This window comes from Myotis lucifugus, unplaced genomic scaffold (assembly GCF_000147115.1).
Source record: "Myotis lucifugus unplaced genomic scaffold, Myoluc2.0 scaffold_10, whole genome shotgun sequence".
Taxonomy (NCBI): Eukaryota; Metazoa; Chordata; class Mammalia; order Chiroptera; family Vespertilionidae; genus Myotis; species Myotis lucifugus.
This window is the reverse complement of record NW_005871058.1, coordinates 7,261,920-7,275,271: the sequence shown is the minus strand read 5'-3', so window position 1 is coordinate 7,275,271 and position 13,352 is coordinate 7,261,920. Positions and strand designations below refer to the sequence as shown.

General features: G+C 44.7%; 1 protein-coding gene across 1 annotated transcript in view; it reads left to right on the top strand.

The window, feature by feature from the left end:
• ANO2 (anoctamin 2) overlaps positions 1 to 12,249 on the top strand; it is a 290,309-nt gene extending 278,060 nt beyond the window's left edge. Inside the window, exons 26-27 of the mRNA XM_023749823.1 lie at positions 8,876 to 8,981; positions 10,844 to 12,249. Of these exons, the coding sequence (XP_023605591.1) occupies positions 8,876 to 8,981; positions 10,844 to 11,116 (379 nt within the window). The 3' untranslated portion in view covers positions 11,117 to 12,249. The remainder of the gene's footprint in view (positions 1 to 8,875; positions 8,982 to 10,843) is intronic.
• The last annotated feature ends 1,103 nt before the right edge of the window (positions 12,250 to 13,352 follow it).

The window sequence follows — 13,352 nt, the reverse complement described above, 5'->3', positions numbered from 1 at the left end:
GAGGAGCCGACCTGGGCATGGTCAACCCAATGGGTCTATTTGGAGGTACTGAGCCTGAAGAAGCAGCATCCTTGGGTGGCCTCTGCTGGGTTTTTCTGCAGGGCCTAAGTTCTTTCATACCTTGAGGTCCTGTAAAAGCTTTGAAGAGGCGAGTTTCCTTCCAGCCCATGGCTGCCCTTCATCTGCTTCTTGCTGAAACCAGAGGTAAAGTCAGTTTTTCCGGGTGTTGCCTTTCCTGATCTTTATCAACCACTGGATTGACATGGTTCTCATTAGTTCCTAATTGGCTGTAGTGTTTTCCCTTGTTAAAGGCCAATTTCAGAAGGCAGTTTTAAGTAGCTCAAATGGTATGAAAATATTGTATGTAATTGTGTTCAGCATTAATTTCCACAGGGACTATTAAAATTTTTTTTACATACCACTGTTTGGAGTTGAGAAATGCATTTACTAACTGATTTGAAATATAACTAAAATCTCCTTTTAAAAAAACTACTGATTGTTGATGACCGACTCCTCAGTTTATTTAGGTGCCCTTCCTGCCCACTGTGATTGAGTCTTGTGATGAGTTGTGGCAGATGTCACTGTCACTGGTCACCCCTACAAGTGAGGATGGGAGGGGGACATTTGAGCCAGGAGTCTTTTTTCCCTCTCCACACCACAGTTGCCCCATCTGTAAAATGAGGACTTGGAATAAATAATCACCAAAGATTCTTTTCTGCTTTAAGAAAATAGTAGTTAATGACACATGTAATATATTAATCAATTCCTACAAAAATTCTAAACATTACAGGCAACCTCTCCAACTTTGTACCACCTGCACCCTAACCCCTGCGTGGTCCTAGGCATCTTCCCAATAGTGATCTTTTTCAGACATTTTTCCATGCATTCATATAAAATAAATTTGGAGAACCTTTAAGGTATTGTTTCATGGGTTTGTTTTATAATAATGTAATATATTTTCAGTACATGGGAACCTTATATATTTAGGTAATATATAAATTCCACTCAATCAATGTAATTTTTCTTAGTGTTAGATCCAGATAAAACATTAATGTAATCTTTGTGTGTGTGTGTGTGTGTGTGTGTGTGTGTGTACAGGTTTTATTTTTTTTGACTTTTCTTTTTTTATTATCTTTTCTTTTTTTTTATTAAATCTTTATTGTTCAGATTATTACATTAGTTACTCTTTTTTCCCACCATAACTCCCCTCCACCCAGTTCCAACCCCACCCTCTGCCCTCACTCCCCACCCACTGTCCTCATCCATAGGTGCACGATTGTTGTCTAATCTCTTCACTCACCCCCACACCCCTTTCTCCCCCCACCCAAGAATAGTCAGTCCATTCCCTTTCTATGTCCCTGATTCTATTACAATCACCAGTTCATCAGATTATTTATTCACTTGATTTTTAGATTCACTTGTTGATAGATGTGTATTTGTTGTTCATAATTTGTATCTTTACCTTTTTCGTCTTCTTCCTCTTCTTACAGGATACCTTTCAGCATTTCATATAATACTGGTTTGGTGGTGATGAACTCCTTTAGCTTTTTCTTATCTGTGAAGCTCTTTATCTGGCCTTCACTTTTTTTAAAAAAAATATATTTTATTGATTTTTTACAGAGAGGAAGGGAGAGGGATAGAGAGTTAGAAACATTGATGAGAGAGAAATATCGACCAGCTGCCTCCTGCACACCTCCTACTGGGGATGTGCTGGCAACCAAGGTACATGCCCTTGACCGGAATTGAACCTGGGACCCTTCAGTCCGCAGGCCGATGCTCTATCCACTGAGCCAAACCGGTTTGGCAGGCCTTCACTTCTGAATGATAGCTTTGTTGGATAAAGTAGTCTTGGTTGTAGGTTTTTGGTATTCATCACTTTGAATATTTCTTGCCATTCCCTTCTGGCCTGCAAAGTTTCTGTTGAGAAATCAGCTGACAGTCGTATGGGTACTCCCTTGTAGGTAACTGATTTTCTTTCTCTTGCTGCTTTTAGGATTCTCTCTTTGTCTTTTGCTCTTGGCATTTTAATTATGATGTGTCTTGGTGTGGTCCTCTTTGGATTCCTTTTGTTTAGGGTTCTCTGTGCTTCCTGGACTTGGAAGTCTATTCCTTTCACCAGGTAGGGGAAGTTTTCTGTCATTATTTCTTCAAATAGGTTTTCAATATCTTGCTCTCTCTCTTCTTCTGGCACCCCTATAATTCGGATGTTGGTACGCTTGAAGCTGTCCCAGAGGCTCCTTACACTATCTTCATATTTTCGGATTCTTTTTTCATTTTGCTTTTCCGGTTGGGTGTTTTTTGCTTCTTCGTATTTGAAATCTTTTACTTGATCCTTGAGACCCTCTGGTCTGCTGTTGGGAGTCTGTATAATATTCTTTATTTCAGTCAGTGTATGCTTAATTTCTAGTTGGTCCTTTATCACAACATCGAGGGTCTCATTAGATTTCTTGAGGATCTCACTACATTTATCGGCGGTCTTACCAGTCTTTTCGAGGATCTCACTACATTTATTGGCGGTCTCACCAGTCTTTTCGAGGGCCTTACTCAATTTATCGGCGGCTTCTAAACAGTTCTTTAAAGACCTTAAAAGTGTGGTTTTGAACTCTATATCCAACAGTTTGCTTTCCTCCAATTCTGTCGTTTGTGTCCTGTTTCTTTGTCTCGGCATTTTTTATGCTTCGCTGTGTCGATAGAGTGCCTTTCTGTGCTAAGTGTCCCAATTACCTGAGGTAGACACTCTTGGTGCACCCCCTTGTGGGCTTTGTGCACAGGCTTGTTGTGGTTAAGCCTTGATTGTTGTAGTTATCACTGTGAGGAATTGACCTCCAGGCCAATTGGCTGTGAGAATCAGCTGTGTCTGCGGTGGGAGAACTTCTGTGCTGGAGACACCCTTCTGGGCTAGACTTGCTTCGATGGGGCTTTGGTGCTCACTGAGTCTGCCCCCTGAGTGTGTCTTTTATGGTTCCATGGAGCTGCAAGCTGGATGGTCCCACTCTGACCTCTGGGCTTCCTGGCTCCTGGATCTCTAGGGAGGTGCTAATCTAGCCTTTGCCTGAGGCTATCCAGAAAAAGCCTCCCTGCAGGGCTTGGGCGGGGCGGGTCTCACGGGATCAACAGTGCGGGGTTAGCAATTATGGCTGCTCTCAGTCTTGCCCTCAGAGGCTCTGCTTCTCAGTGTCCCAGTAGTCGCTGCAAGCCCCACGGAGAGAAAGCTGCCCTAGGGTTCTGAGCGATGCCAGACAGTCCTGCTTCTCCCGTATGAGTGTGGGTCCTTAGAGACTTGCTCGGAACTGGAGCTCAGAGCCTGAGACTCCCTCACGATTGAAAATGACAACCGCGCCCTCAGCCTCCAGCCCACTCCGCATGCACTCTGAACCTTAGTATTTTACTTCAGCACTGCGCATCCTCTGAGCCTCGGTATGCTTTTCTCTTTCCTCCTAGTTGTAGAACTTCCACTCAGCCAGCTTTCCTGTGGTTCTGGATGATGTCCGTTCCGTCTTTTAGTTGTATTTTTGAAGTGGTTGTTCGAGGCAGCAAACTCTCGTGTTTACCTATGCCGCCATCTTGGTTTCCCCCTCTAATGTAATCTTAAAGCTAAAATATAATGTTGATTTTTGTATCATTTTCACTTATTGTATGGAAGTCTGTCTCAGTTAACACTATAACTTTGCTCCTGAAAGCTAAGTATAAAAACATATTTGAGTCAACTGAATATTGCTATTAATTACATTCTTCTTTTGAAATTTTGAACTTTTTTTCACTATAAAAGTAGTTCTCCCTAATTATAAATGTATATATGAAAGACTCTCTTCTCAGCCCCCTAATTCTGTATGTATGTGTATGTATATATAATTCTGTATGTGTATATATGCATGAATACATGTATATATATACATGTATTACATATAATACATATTATATAAATCATAGAACTTAAAATTTATATATTACATAATTAATATATTAGTTATATTAATTATCTATACTAATAAAAGGGTAATATGCAAATTGGTCGTGACACCCTCACAGTCACGACTGGATATGCTAATTAATCACGACCAGTATACAAATTGACCATCACTCCAACACACAAGATGGCTACCCTCATGTGGTCAAAGATGGCCACCACCATGTTGCCATAAGATGGCCTGCAGGGAGGGCAGTTGTGGGTGATCAGGCCAGCAGGGGAGGGCAGTTAGGGGTGACTGGGCCAGCAGGGGAGGGCCATTGGAGGGGACCGGGCTTGCAGGGGAGGGCCATTGGGAGTGACCAGGCCTGCAGGGGAGGGCCATTGGGGGGACTGGGCCTGCAGGAGAGGACTGTTGGGGGTGATCGGGCTAGCAGGGGAGAGCTGTTGGGGGCAACCAGGCCAGCAGGGGAGGGCAGTTGGGGGCGATCAGGCCAACAGGGGAACAGTTAGGAGTCAATCAAGCTGGCAAGGGAGTGGTTAGGGGGTTATCAGGCTGGCAGGCAGAAGTGGTTAGGGGTAATCAGGCAGGCAGGCAGGCGAGCAGTTGGGAGCCAACAGTCCTGGATTGTGAGAGGGATATCCGACTGCCGGTTTAGGCCCAATCCCTTTGGACCCGGTCACCCCCAACTGCCCTGCACTGCAGGCTCGGTCCCCTACAGTTCATGTGCCCTGTGGGATCGGGCCTAAACGAGCAGTTGGACATCCCTCAAGGGGTCCCAGATTGGAGAGGGTGCAGGCTGGGCTGAGGGACCCCCCCCCCCCCAGTGCACAAATTTTGCACACTGGGCCTCTAGTTAATATATAATTATTTATTGTATTTTATATAAATATAAGGAAAATACTCTCTTCTCAGCCCCTACCCTAGTCATTCTCTTCCAGAAAAAAACTGTTGTGTCCATTTTCTGTAGAAGTCTCAAGAAATCACATGCACATGTGTTGTCTTATTTAATGCTCACTGTCTTTCTTTCATGTTCAGTGTACACACATATAGTACACACATGTATGTATTCATTTATTCATGGTTGGGGTGAGAGAGCTGGTGTATGTACCGTTGGTATACTCAGCACTGAGAGGCACGTTTTGTCAGCTCCACTTATGGATTAGAAAGCTGAGGACCAGAGATGTGAAATAACTTCCCCAGGGCCTTACAGTTAGTGACATAGCCACTCCAAGTGCTCACTTGCTTTTTTAGACATTCTAGTTGTTTCACTATGAAAGACACTCCTTATTAGAAGACTAAAGAGAACTTTCAAAATTAATGTTAAGTCCCAAAGAAAATAAAGGAGGACTGGAGGGGTGAGAGTGAGATCTATAAATGATTCCTAAAATTATATCCCCGAGCTTAAATCCCAGCCAGTAGATGCAGGAAGTGACCAGATATGGGTCACCCAGTGCCTGGCTGTCCAGTGGGACTGTAGGAAGACCAAGCTCCCTAAACCAGGGGAAGTGGTCTGGTTTCAGAAAATACTTGAGCTGATGGGAATGGAGCAGAAGTTAATTCCCACCAACCCTGAGGCTTGCCTACATTTACACGGACATAGATCCTGAGAGAAGCCCCTTGCAGTTGTGGCATTGGCTGACTCTTTTTATTCATATCAGCATAATGGGAAACTTGGAGCATCTGCTCTTGAGTACTCAGAAATCCTCCTAGAAAGCAGGGAGGAGCAAGGAGCATGGGTGTATGTGCTCTGTCCTCTTTTAACAGAAGGGGTGTGTTTCATAAGTTACCTCAGTCAAAGGAGAAAGAACAGCTACTGCTTACTGGGTATATATATCTGATAGGTCAAGTGGGGTGCTAAGTGCCCTTCACTGACATTTCATCTTCATTACGACTCTGTGAGATGCAGAAAGTTGAAGCCCATTTCATAGATAATGGTTTTGGCCATCAGTATGTTAGGGCACTTCGTAGCGGGCATAGAACAGAAATGGTGGAGGAGGCATCAAGACACCTGACTCCAAAGCCCACTCTTTTGCCAATTCTGTGCCCTGGGCTTAGAAACAAAACAGACAAAGCAGGAAACTATTACCATGGTGGACAAAATTAGGTTGATTAACCACTTTATCTTTTGTGGACATTTCTAATCTTAAAACTAATTATCTCTTGTTTAATTAGTGTCTTCTAATTACTCAGTAAAAACATGTGATAAGCCTAACTTCTTAGGATGAAGGTTGTGTGTTTTTTAATTATGAAATCTGAATTTATATTGGAATGTAAACAACCAATAATTTACCTGGTGGCAGAGGCTTACTGGAGTCTATGTTTTTTCAAACTATGAGTCATGGTTCTTTAGTGGGTTATGAAATCAATTTGGTGGGTCATGATCAGCATTTTAAAGAATAGAATAGATTAAGATAGAATAGAATAGAATAGAATAGAATAGAATAGAATAGAATAGAATAGAATAGAATAGAAAAGAAAAATACCAGTGCATTGGACATAGCAAGAGTATCTTTTGTGTAATTTTCATTTCAGTGACATATATTTATGTATGCATTAATTCAAAATGTATTTACTGTAGGTCACCGTTCTTAAAAAGTTAGCTTTGGAAAGAGAAATGTGAATAGATGTATAATTAATTAAATTGCATATTGTTCTTTTCTGTGGATAGCTTGTCCCGTAGTTCCTAACAGCACCCTTAGCCCATTGGCCTAGGTGTATTTCAAGTATAGCTTTCTGGACATGTCTATATGTTAGTCTTTCCCTAGATCCTTAATTAGATGGATGTGCCTATTAGATTCAAAACATGTTTTGGATACTTAGGGAGAGCAAAGGGACATTTTCAAAAGCTGTGGTGAGTTAGTAGCAGAGGTGGGACAAGATTTAGATTATTTATGGATTCTTTCCAGACTGGAAAAAAGCAGGGTGAGCAATGGCTCTCATGCTGAGGTCAGTGAACATCTGTTCGTTCATAGATGAAGCTAGAGAACAAGCGAAACAGGCTTTGATTGCAGCAGAAGGGATTGGGCTAGACCTGGGGAAGGATTTCCCTGTGGTAAGGAGTGGGTGTGTGTGTGTAACACTCCTTGGAGGTCTTGAGAAGAAAAAGTAGGATCAATTCCCTTCTGCCATGGAATCCTTTGGGGCGGGGGAAGGGGAGGCAGGCAGCAGGACAGTGGGGAACCTGAGATTTTCCCATCCCAAGATATCCTTATTCCTTTAGCCACGCTCTCACTCACTCTCTCCCATTAGCAAGCATAATTGGAGCTGGCCGTGTTTCTGTCCTCAGCCACGGATGGATGTGATGAATGCCGTGGTATTTTGCTGGGCTGCAGTTAGTTTTGCTTTTCATCCAAATGTCAAACCAAGCCTGCAACAGCTGTGATCAGCTGTTGGAAGAAGGGGAGTTGAGTGGGGAGGGGGCAGCTCCTGGCCTCTTGCCCAGCCCTAGCTGATTGCTTAGTGTCCACCTCTCAGTTTGTCTTTTCTGTTGCTGACTCCATCGCTAGGTTTTTTTTTCTATCTTCTCGTGTGCATCTCTTTTCAGGTTTGTTTGTTTTTTTTTCTCTTCTTCCCTCATCTCTCCTTGGGCAATTGGAAGTCACCATGCTTTGACATGAATCTTTCAAAACAGCTGGTGCTTTCAGGTTAGGAGGAGCTCCAGAGAGCACCCCCTTCTGAGCCTCCCACCCCCCAAATCGCTACTGACAGTAAGCTGCTGTATGAGATAGGAGAAAAGACTGAATTCAGCCAGACTTGGATTCTTGCCTTACCTTAGCCTCTTGTTGTCAAGGAGACTTTGGCCAACTACTTGAACGTCTCTGAGCCTCAGTTTCTTCCTATGTTACATGGGGATATCAATGCCTGCCTGAGGATGCTGTTGTAAAGATTAAATAAGAAAACTTCCAGAAAAGTTCCTTGCTCAGGGATTGACACATACTGCCTCCTTCCCTTCCTATCTGCTCCTCAGATAGAGTCCCCACTCAATGGTCATACATCCCACATTGTGGCCTGATGCCACCCCACCCCTTCCTCCAGCCCTGGGCTTGCTTTGATTTTATTGAGCGTCAAAGCTTTGCTGAAGTCTATGGAGGAAACAGTTTCATGAAGGGTCATAATTCTTCTGGTACTAACTTTTGTCATTTTTCCAGGTTTAGAAAAAAGTGAGTCTGAGAAAATGAGCCCTTTCAAACATGAGTCATCCCAGGGTGGGAGTAGGGGGGAGACAACAGTGAGAAAAAGCCCCTCCAAGGGTCTGAGGTCTAAGGAATAGGCATGAGTTCATGTGAGGCCACTAACATTTTTTTCTTAAGCCATATAAACAACTTATAAAGATGGCCAATAAAAGAGAATGACACTGACCAACCGTGACTATTATCATCAGCCCTCCTTCCCCAAATTCATTGTCTTCAACTTGGGTATTCATTGTCACTTCCCTTTGGGTATAAGAATGTGGTCATCAAGTGAGGCTGGCCCCTCTCAAGACCATAGTCCCAAGGCAAACACTTGGGCATGAAGCTGGAATTGTCTGCTGGCACCTATATCTTCACTGAGCCCACAGACTGCAAAAACGGTATGAGGATGGGGAGGGGGGGCAGTCTTCCTTCCCCTCCAGAGGCCATAAGCTAATGGGACCCAAGGTGGATTCACTGTCCTAGGGTCCTCTCATGATTCCTGGGCTCCTCCAGAAGTAGAATCCAGACACCAGAGAAAGCTTTTGGGGATGTTAGAGAGAAAGTAAGAAAAAGACATTTCTAGTCTGACATTGGTTTTTTGAGACTTTGGTCTTTTTATCCCATAGACACTTGTTGGTTGGACCATGGATTCCTTCTCTTTCCCCCCATTCCCCCAAGTCGGAGAGCTAAGGGCTTGCCTGCTGCTTTGACCCCCGAAGTCCCCCCTAGAGCTATAGTACCCCCTTTATTCCATTTCTTCTCAATCTGAACACCACATTTCTCTCCTGGCAGGTTTAAGGATTACCGAGAGCCGCCGTGGGCCCCAAACCCATATGAATATTCCAAACAGTACTGGTCTGTTCTGTCTGCCCGTCTGGCTTTTGTCATAATCTTCCAGGTGAGTTATTCCAGTAAGGAATTGCCAATTAGGACTTAAGCTGCAAGAGTTAAGACAACCATGTCTCCTTGCCGGCCCCTCATCTCCAGGTTTTCATGGCACAGGTGACATAGGGGGCCTTTATAGGTGGAAGGCAGTGAGTGCTCCCTTCCCAGGGCATCCACAAATTGATGGATTTGCAGAAAGAGACTAAAACACAGAATAAGATTACAAGGCAGATGTGGAGTAAGTTGCAGGGTGGCGATAGTTTCCCATTTCAACCTAAGACAACAAAGGGAAATGGGAAGAGCAGTGGAAACCAGAGTTTCAGCTCTAATGCAGACAAACAGCCCCATCTGAACCTTTCTCCTAGCCCTCTCAGCTGGCTCCCTCCTTTGTTCCTGTTGTTTCAGCCCCTGAGACATATGGTGGGAAGGGCCACCAGAGCCATCCCACCATTCCTGAATGAATAGCAAACTTGAGCCCAGTGATTCCTATCTCTGACAATAGCAGCAGCTCCAATTGTACCACCGAGATTCTCTGAGCACGAGGCCCCCCTTCCCGATTCTCCTCTCGGGGTCCTGTGGGTCTTCCAGCAAAACTGGAGGACAGCCATTATTCTTCTGGGGAGATGGGGCGATATATTTGAAAAATCACTCAGACATCTCCTGCTGCCCCACCTGTGGGAGTCACCTCACTTTACCATATGTCACATGTAGCATTGACTCACCCTGTGAGGAGTTCATTTAAAGGAGGAGTGTATAACTCAGAGCAGGTCTAGATGACCTAAGGCAGCCAGGAGCCTCTGGAAATAGAAGATGGTTCCCAAAGTCTTCCTCTGGGCTCCTAGGAGCAGAAAGGGTTCAAGGTCAAGCAGGGAATAGGCTGAAAGCATGGAAGACAGCCATGCTCTGTTATCTCATTCTGGGCTTCGTCACTGTCCTCTGTACCTCAGAGAGGAGAAGACACATGAGCATATAATTGTCAGGCACAGAACACAACAATCGGAGGAGTGTATTGGGTAGGGTGTAGTTGTCGGTGGCTTAGGAAATGGATGGGAACCAGATTATCAAAGTAGCAAACATTTATTGGGCCATGATGGCACTGTTATAACATATTCACCCACTTGAATAGAAAATACTCCTAGGGAAGCGCAGTCTTATCCTACCTGTGTTTACAATGGAGGGGGAGTAGCTTAGCATACAGAGGAGGAAGCCAATTACAAGTGTGCACAAAAAAGGCAGAGAGTCCCCAACAGGCCATGTAACTAGAGTGGCTGGCATGGCATGGAGAGCAGGATGTGATGAATGTGAGTAGTGGGTGGGGTCTGCTGAGGCCATAGTTCAGTGCAAAAACCAAAGATATATCTCTGATATGGAAGACAGAGGGTCAGGTGCAAGGGAGAGAGAAGCAACTGGCTCAGGGAAAGTCTGGAGAGGCAACTGGGCCTTGTGGCCACTTCCCAGCAGCTCTGGAGCAGGGGGCCTGGAGGCCTTTTAGGCCAAGAAGCCAAAGCAAGACAAATGAAATGGGTTGGAGGAGGGGAAGAAGCAATGGCTAATACTTATGGAGCCCTGCTATGTGCGATGTGTTGACTCATTTAATCCTCACACAACTTCAGAAAGTAGGTACTGTTACTATTCCACCTTCCACATGGGCACACAAGGGACAGTTATGCTCCATGGCTAAGATCACCCACTAGTAAGCAGTGGAGCCAGAATAACACAGAGATGTCTACTCCCGGGTCTGTGCCCTTTAATGTTGCATGCTACCACCAGCTCCACTGCTGAGATGGTCACTCTGACGGGCAAAGGTAGACAGTGGTACACTAGTGTTCCCAGGCCAAGCCTCCTCTCTCTACCCTTATCTCTCACTTTTGACAGAATCTTGTGATGTTCCTGAGTGTCCTTGTGGACTGGATGATCCCAGATATCCCCACGGACATCAGCGACCAGATCAAGAAAGAGAAGAGCTTGTTGGTGGACTTCTTCCTGAAGGAGGAGCATGAGAAGCTCAAGATGATGGATGAGCCATCCCCCAGCAGCCAGGGAGGAGGCCATCAGAGCAGGAGGAGCCGGGCAGCCAGTTCAGCACCCTCTAGCCAGAGACAGCCAGGCAGCATCGCATCCTCTGGTTCTCAGCACACCAACGTGTGAGCGAGCCAGCCCCACTGCCAAGGGGGTGCTGCGGCAGTGAGAGACCATTCACAAGCATGTCTGTGCTTCTGCACAGTGTGGTGTCTGTCATCTGCTGGGATATGGCATGAGGGGGTCTTGAAATGGGTGTGTGTGAAGAGAAAGAGAATGAGCTCAGAAAGGAAGAGAAATGATGCTGCTTCTTAGAAACTTCAAAATTAAGTTTATTTTACCTTAGTCTTTGGGGGATTGGCACCATTTTGAGTTTCTCTATCCCAGAATTCCCAGGCACTGAAACCAAGGCTATTTATGACTTGGATTAAATTAGCTTAAGTCCTAGCTCTAGACATCATATCCTTCTTTATATATATACATACCCCTCAGAGACTTAACCTTTCCCTCCATAATCAGCAGCCCCCAAGGCAGGAGAAGACAGTAGCTCAGACCTGACAAATGGTCACAGGATCTAGGTCTCTGTCAGGATAAAGATCACATCTTCACCTAAGTTATGTTTCAGTTTCTGAGCCCTAAGTTGGAACAACCCCCTGGCTACTTTCCCATGAGACTGGACAGAGGGACACCAGAAAAGACCTCAGAACTGTCCTCAAGACCTGAAGAAATGATTCATTACACTCACCTCACCTCCAACCAATCAACTCCCCACACAACCCTGAACCCCTAACCCATAGTGTCTTCTGATTTTGCTCTATATAATCTGTAACCTATACTCTATTGGAGAGTTGTGTGTGTTTTTTTAGAGCTCCTTCACACACCTCCATTTGGCCAATTCAATATTAAACTATTTTTTCTTTCTATACTGCAAACCCCTGTTCATGCATTTCGTTGGACCAGTGCGTGTAGGCAGACGGATTCCAGGAAAAACATCAGGGTTCCAGTAACAGCACCATAAGCCTTCCCTATGTTTCCTCAGGTACCCCCTCATTTCAGATGGCTGCAGGCCATGACAGAAGTGTAGTCAGGGCCCTGTTGTAGCATCCATCATAAGTGATCATCCCCCTGCTTCCCACCATCACCCTGAGAAAATTCTGAGTACTTACAGCCCAGGCTGTCATAGCCTCGGTGGATGCAAATTAAGTGACAGGGCTGATTATTACTGTGGCCACTGGACCTGATGGGGAGTTGCAAAGTTTCAAACCTGGGCTTGTCTTCAGTTCATGTCACAGGGGTGCTTTGAGCTGAATGTAACTAACCATCATTTTATGCAGATTCAGATTTAAAGTAAAATAAATTGAAACATTCTTTATAAAGATGCTTCTCATCTTTGGTTTTCTCTTCCCTCACCCAACCAATATTTATTGAGCACCTACTATGTGCCAGGCATTGTTCTCAGACTAGAGATACGTGAGACAAAAATCCTTGCCTCATGGAGTTCACATCATGGGGAGAGACAGACAATAAGCTGATACATGTATAGTATTTTAGATAGTAATATGTGCTATGGAGAAACAAAAGGAATAAGAGACAGGAAGTGTGAGGACATCGAAGGTACGGGACTTACCATTTTCTATGCAAATTCATTTCAAACCCAAGATGATTAAAAGCTTACGTCTTGCAATATTAACATCATAGAATGGTAGCAGCCTCCCAGATCTCTGTTGTGATATGATTTTCAAGTATAGTTGGAACCAAGGGCCAAACATCAGTCATCACTGCCTTTCATACACCTCAACCCCACCTGCTTTCCAGAAATCAGCTGCACAGTCCTCTTCCTCTGGACCTGGCCCCATTTTGCAGGTCAGTTTGGTGGAGTCTAACCCAATGCCTGAATGGAAGCTGCGAAGAGGCCATGCTCCAGAGGAGAAATGAGAGTTATGCTGACATTTGAATACATCCTGTGATGCAAGGGCCCATGGGTGCTTAGGCTGGTCATCGTGGCTGCTCCACATGCTTCTTGTTTCCTCCTATACATGTGCAGGATCACCCTGCTGCCAACCCTGGCTCTGGAAAGTGGGCCCTCCTTTTAAAAGGATACCAGGGCAGCCCGGCTGGCATGGCTCAGTAGTTGAGTATTGACCTGTGAACAAGGAGGTCAAGGTTCGATTCCTGGTCAGGGCACATGCCCGGGTGGTGGGCTCAATCCCTAGTGGGGGGTGTGCAGGAGGCAGATAATTAATGATTCTCTCTCACATTGATGTTTCTATTCTCTTTCCCTCTTTCTTCCTCTCTGAAATAAATAAAACTATTTTAAAATAAAATAAAATAAAATGATACCAGGGCATAGCTGCAGCTGTTAGTA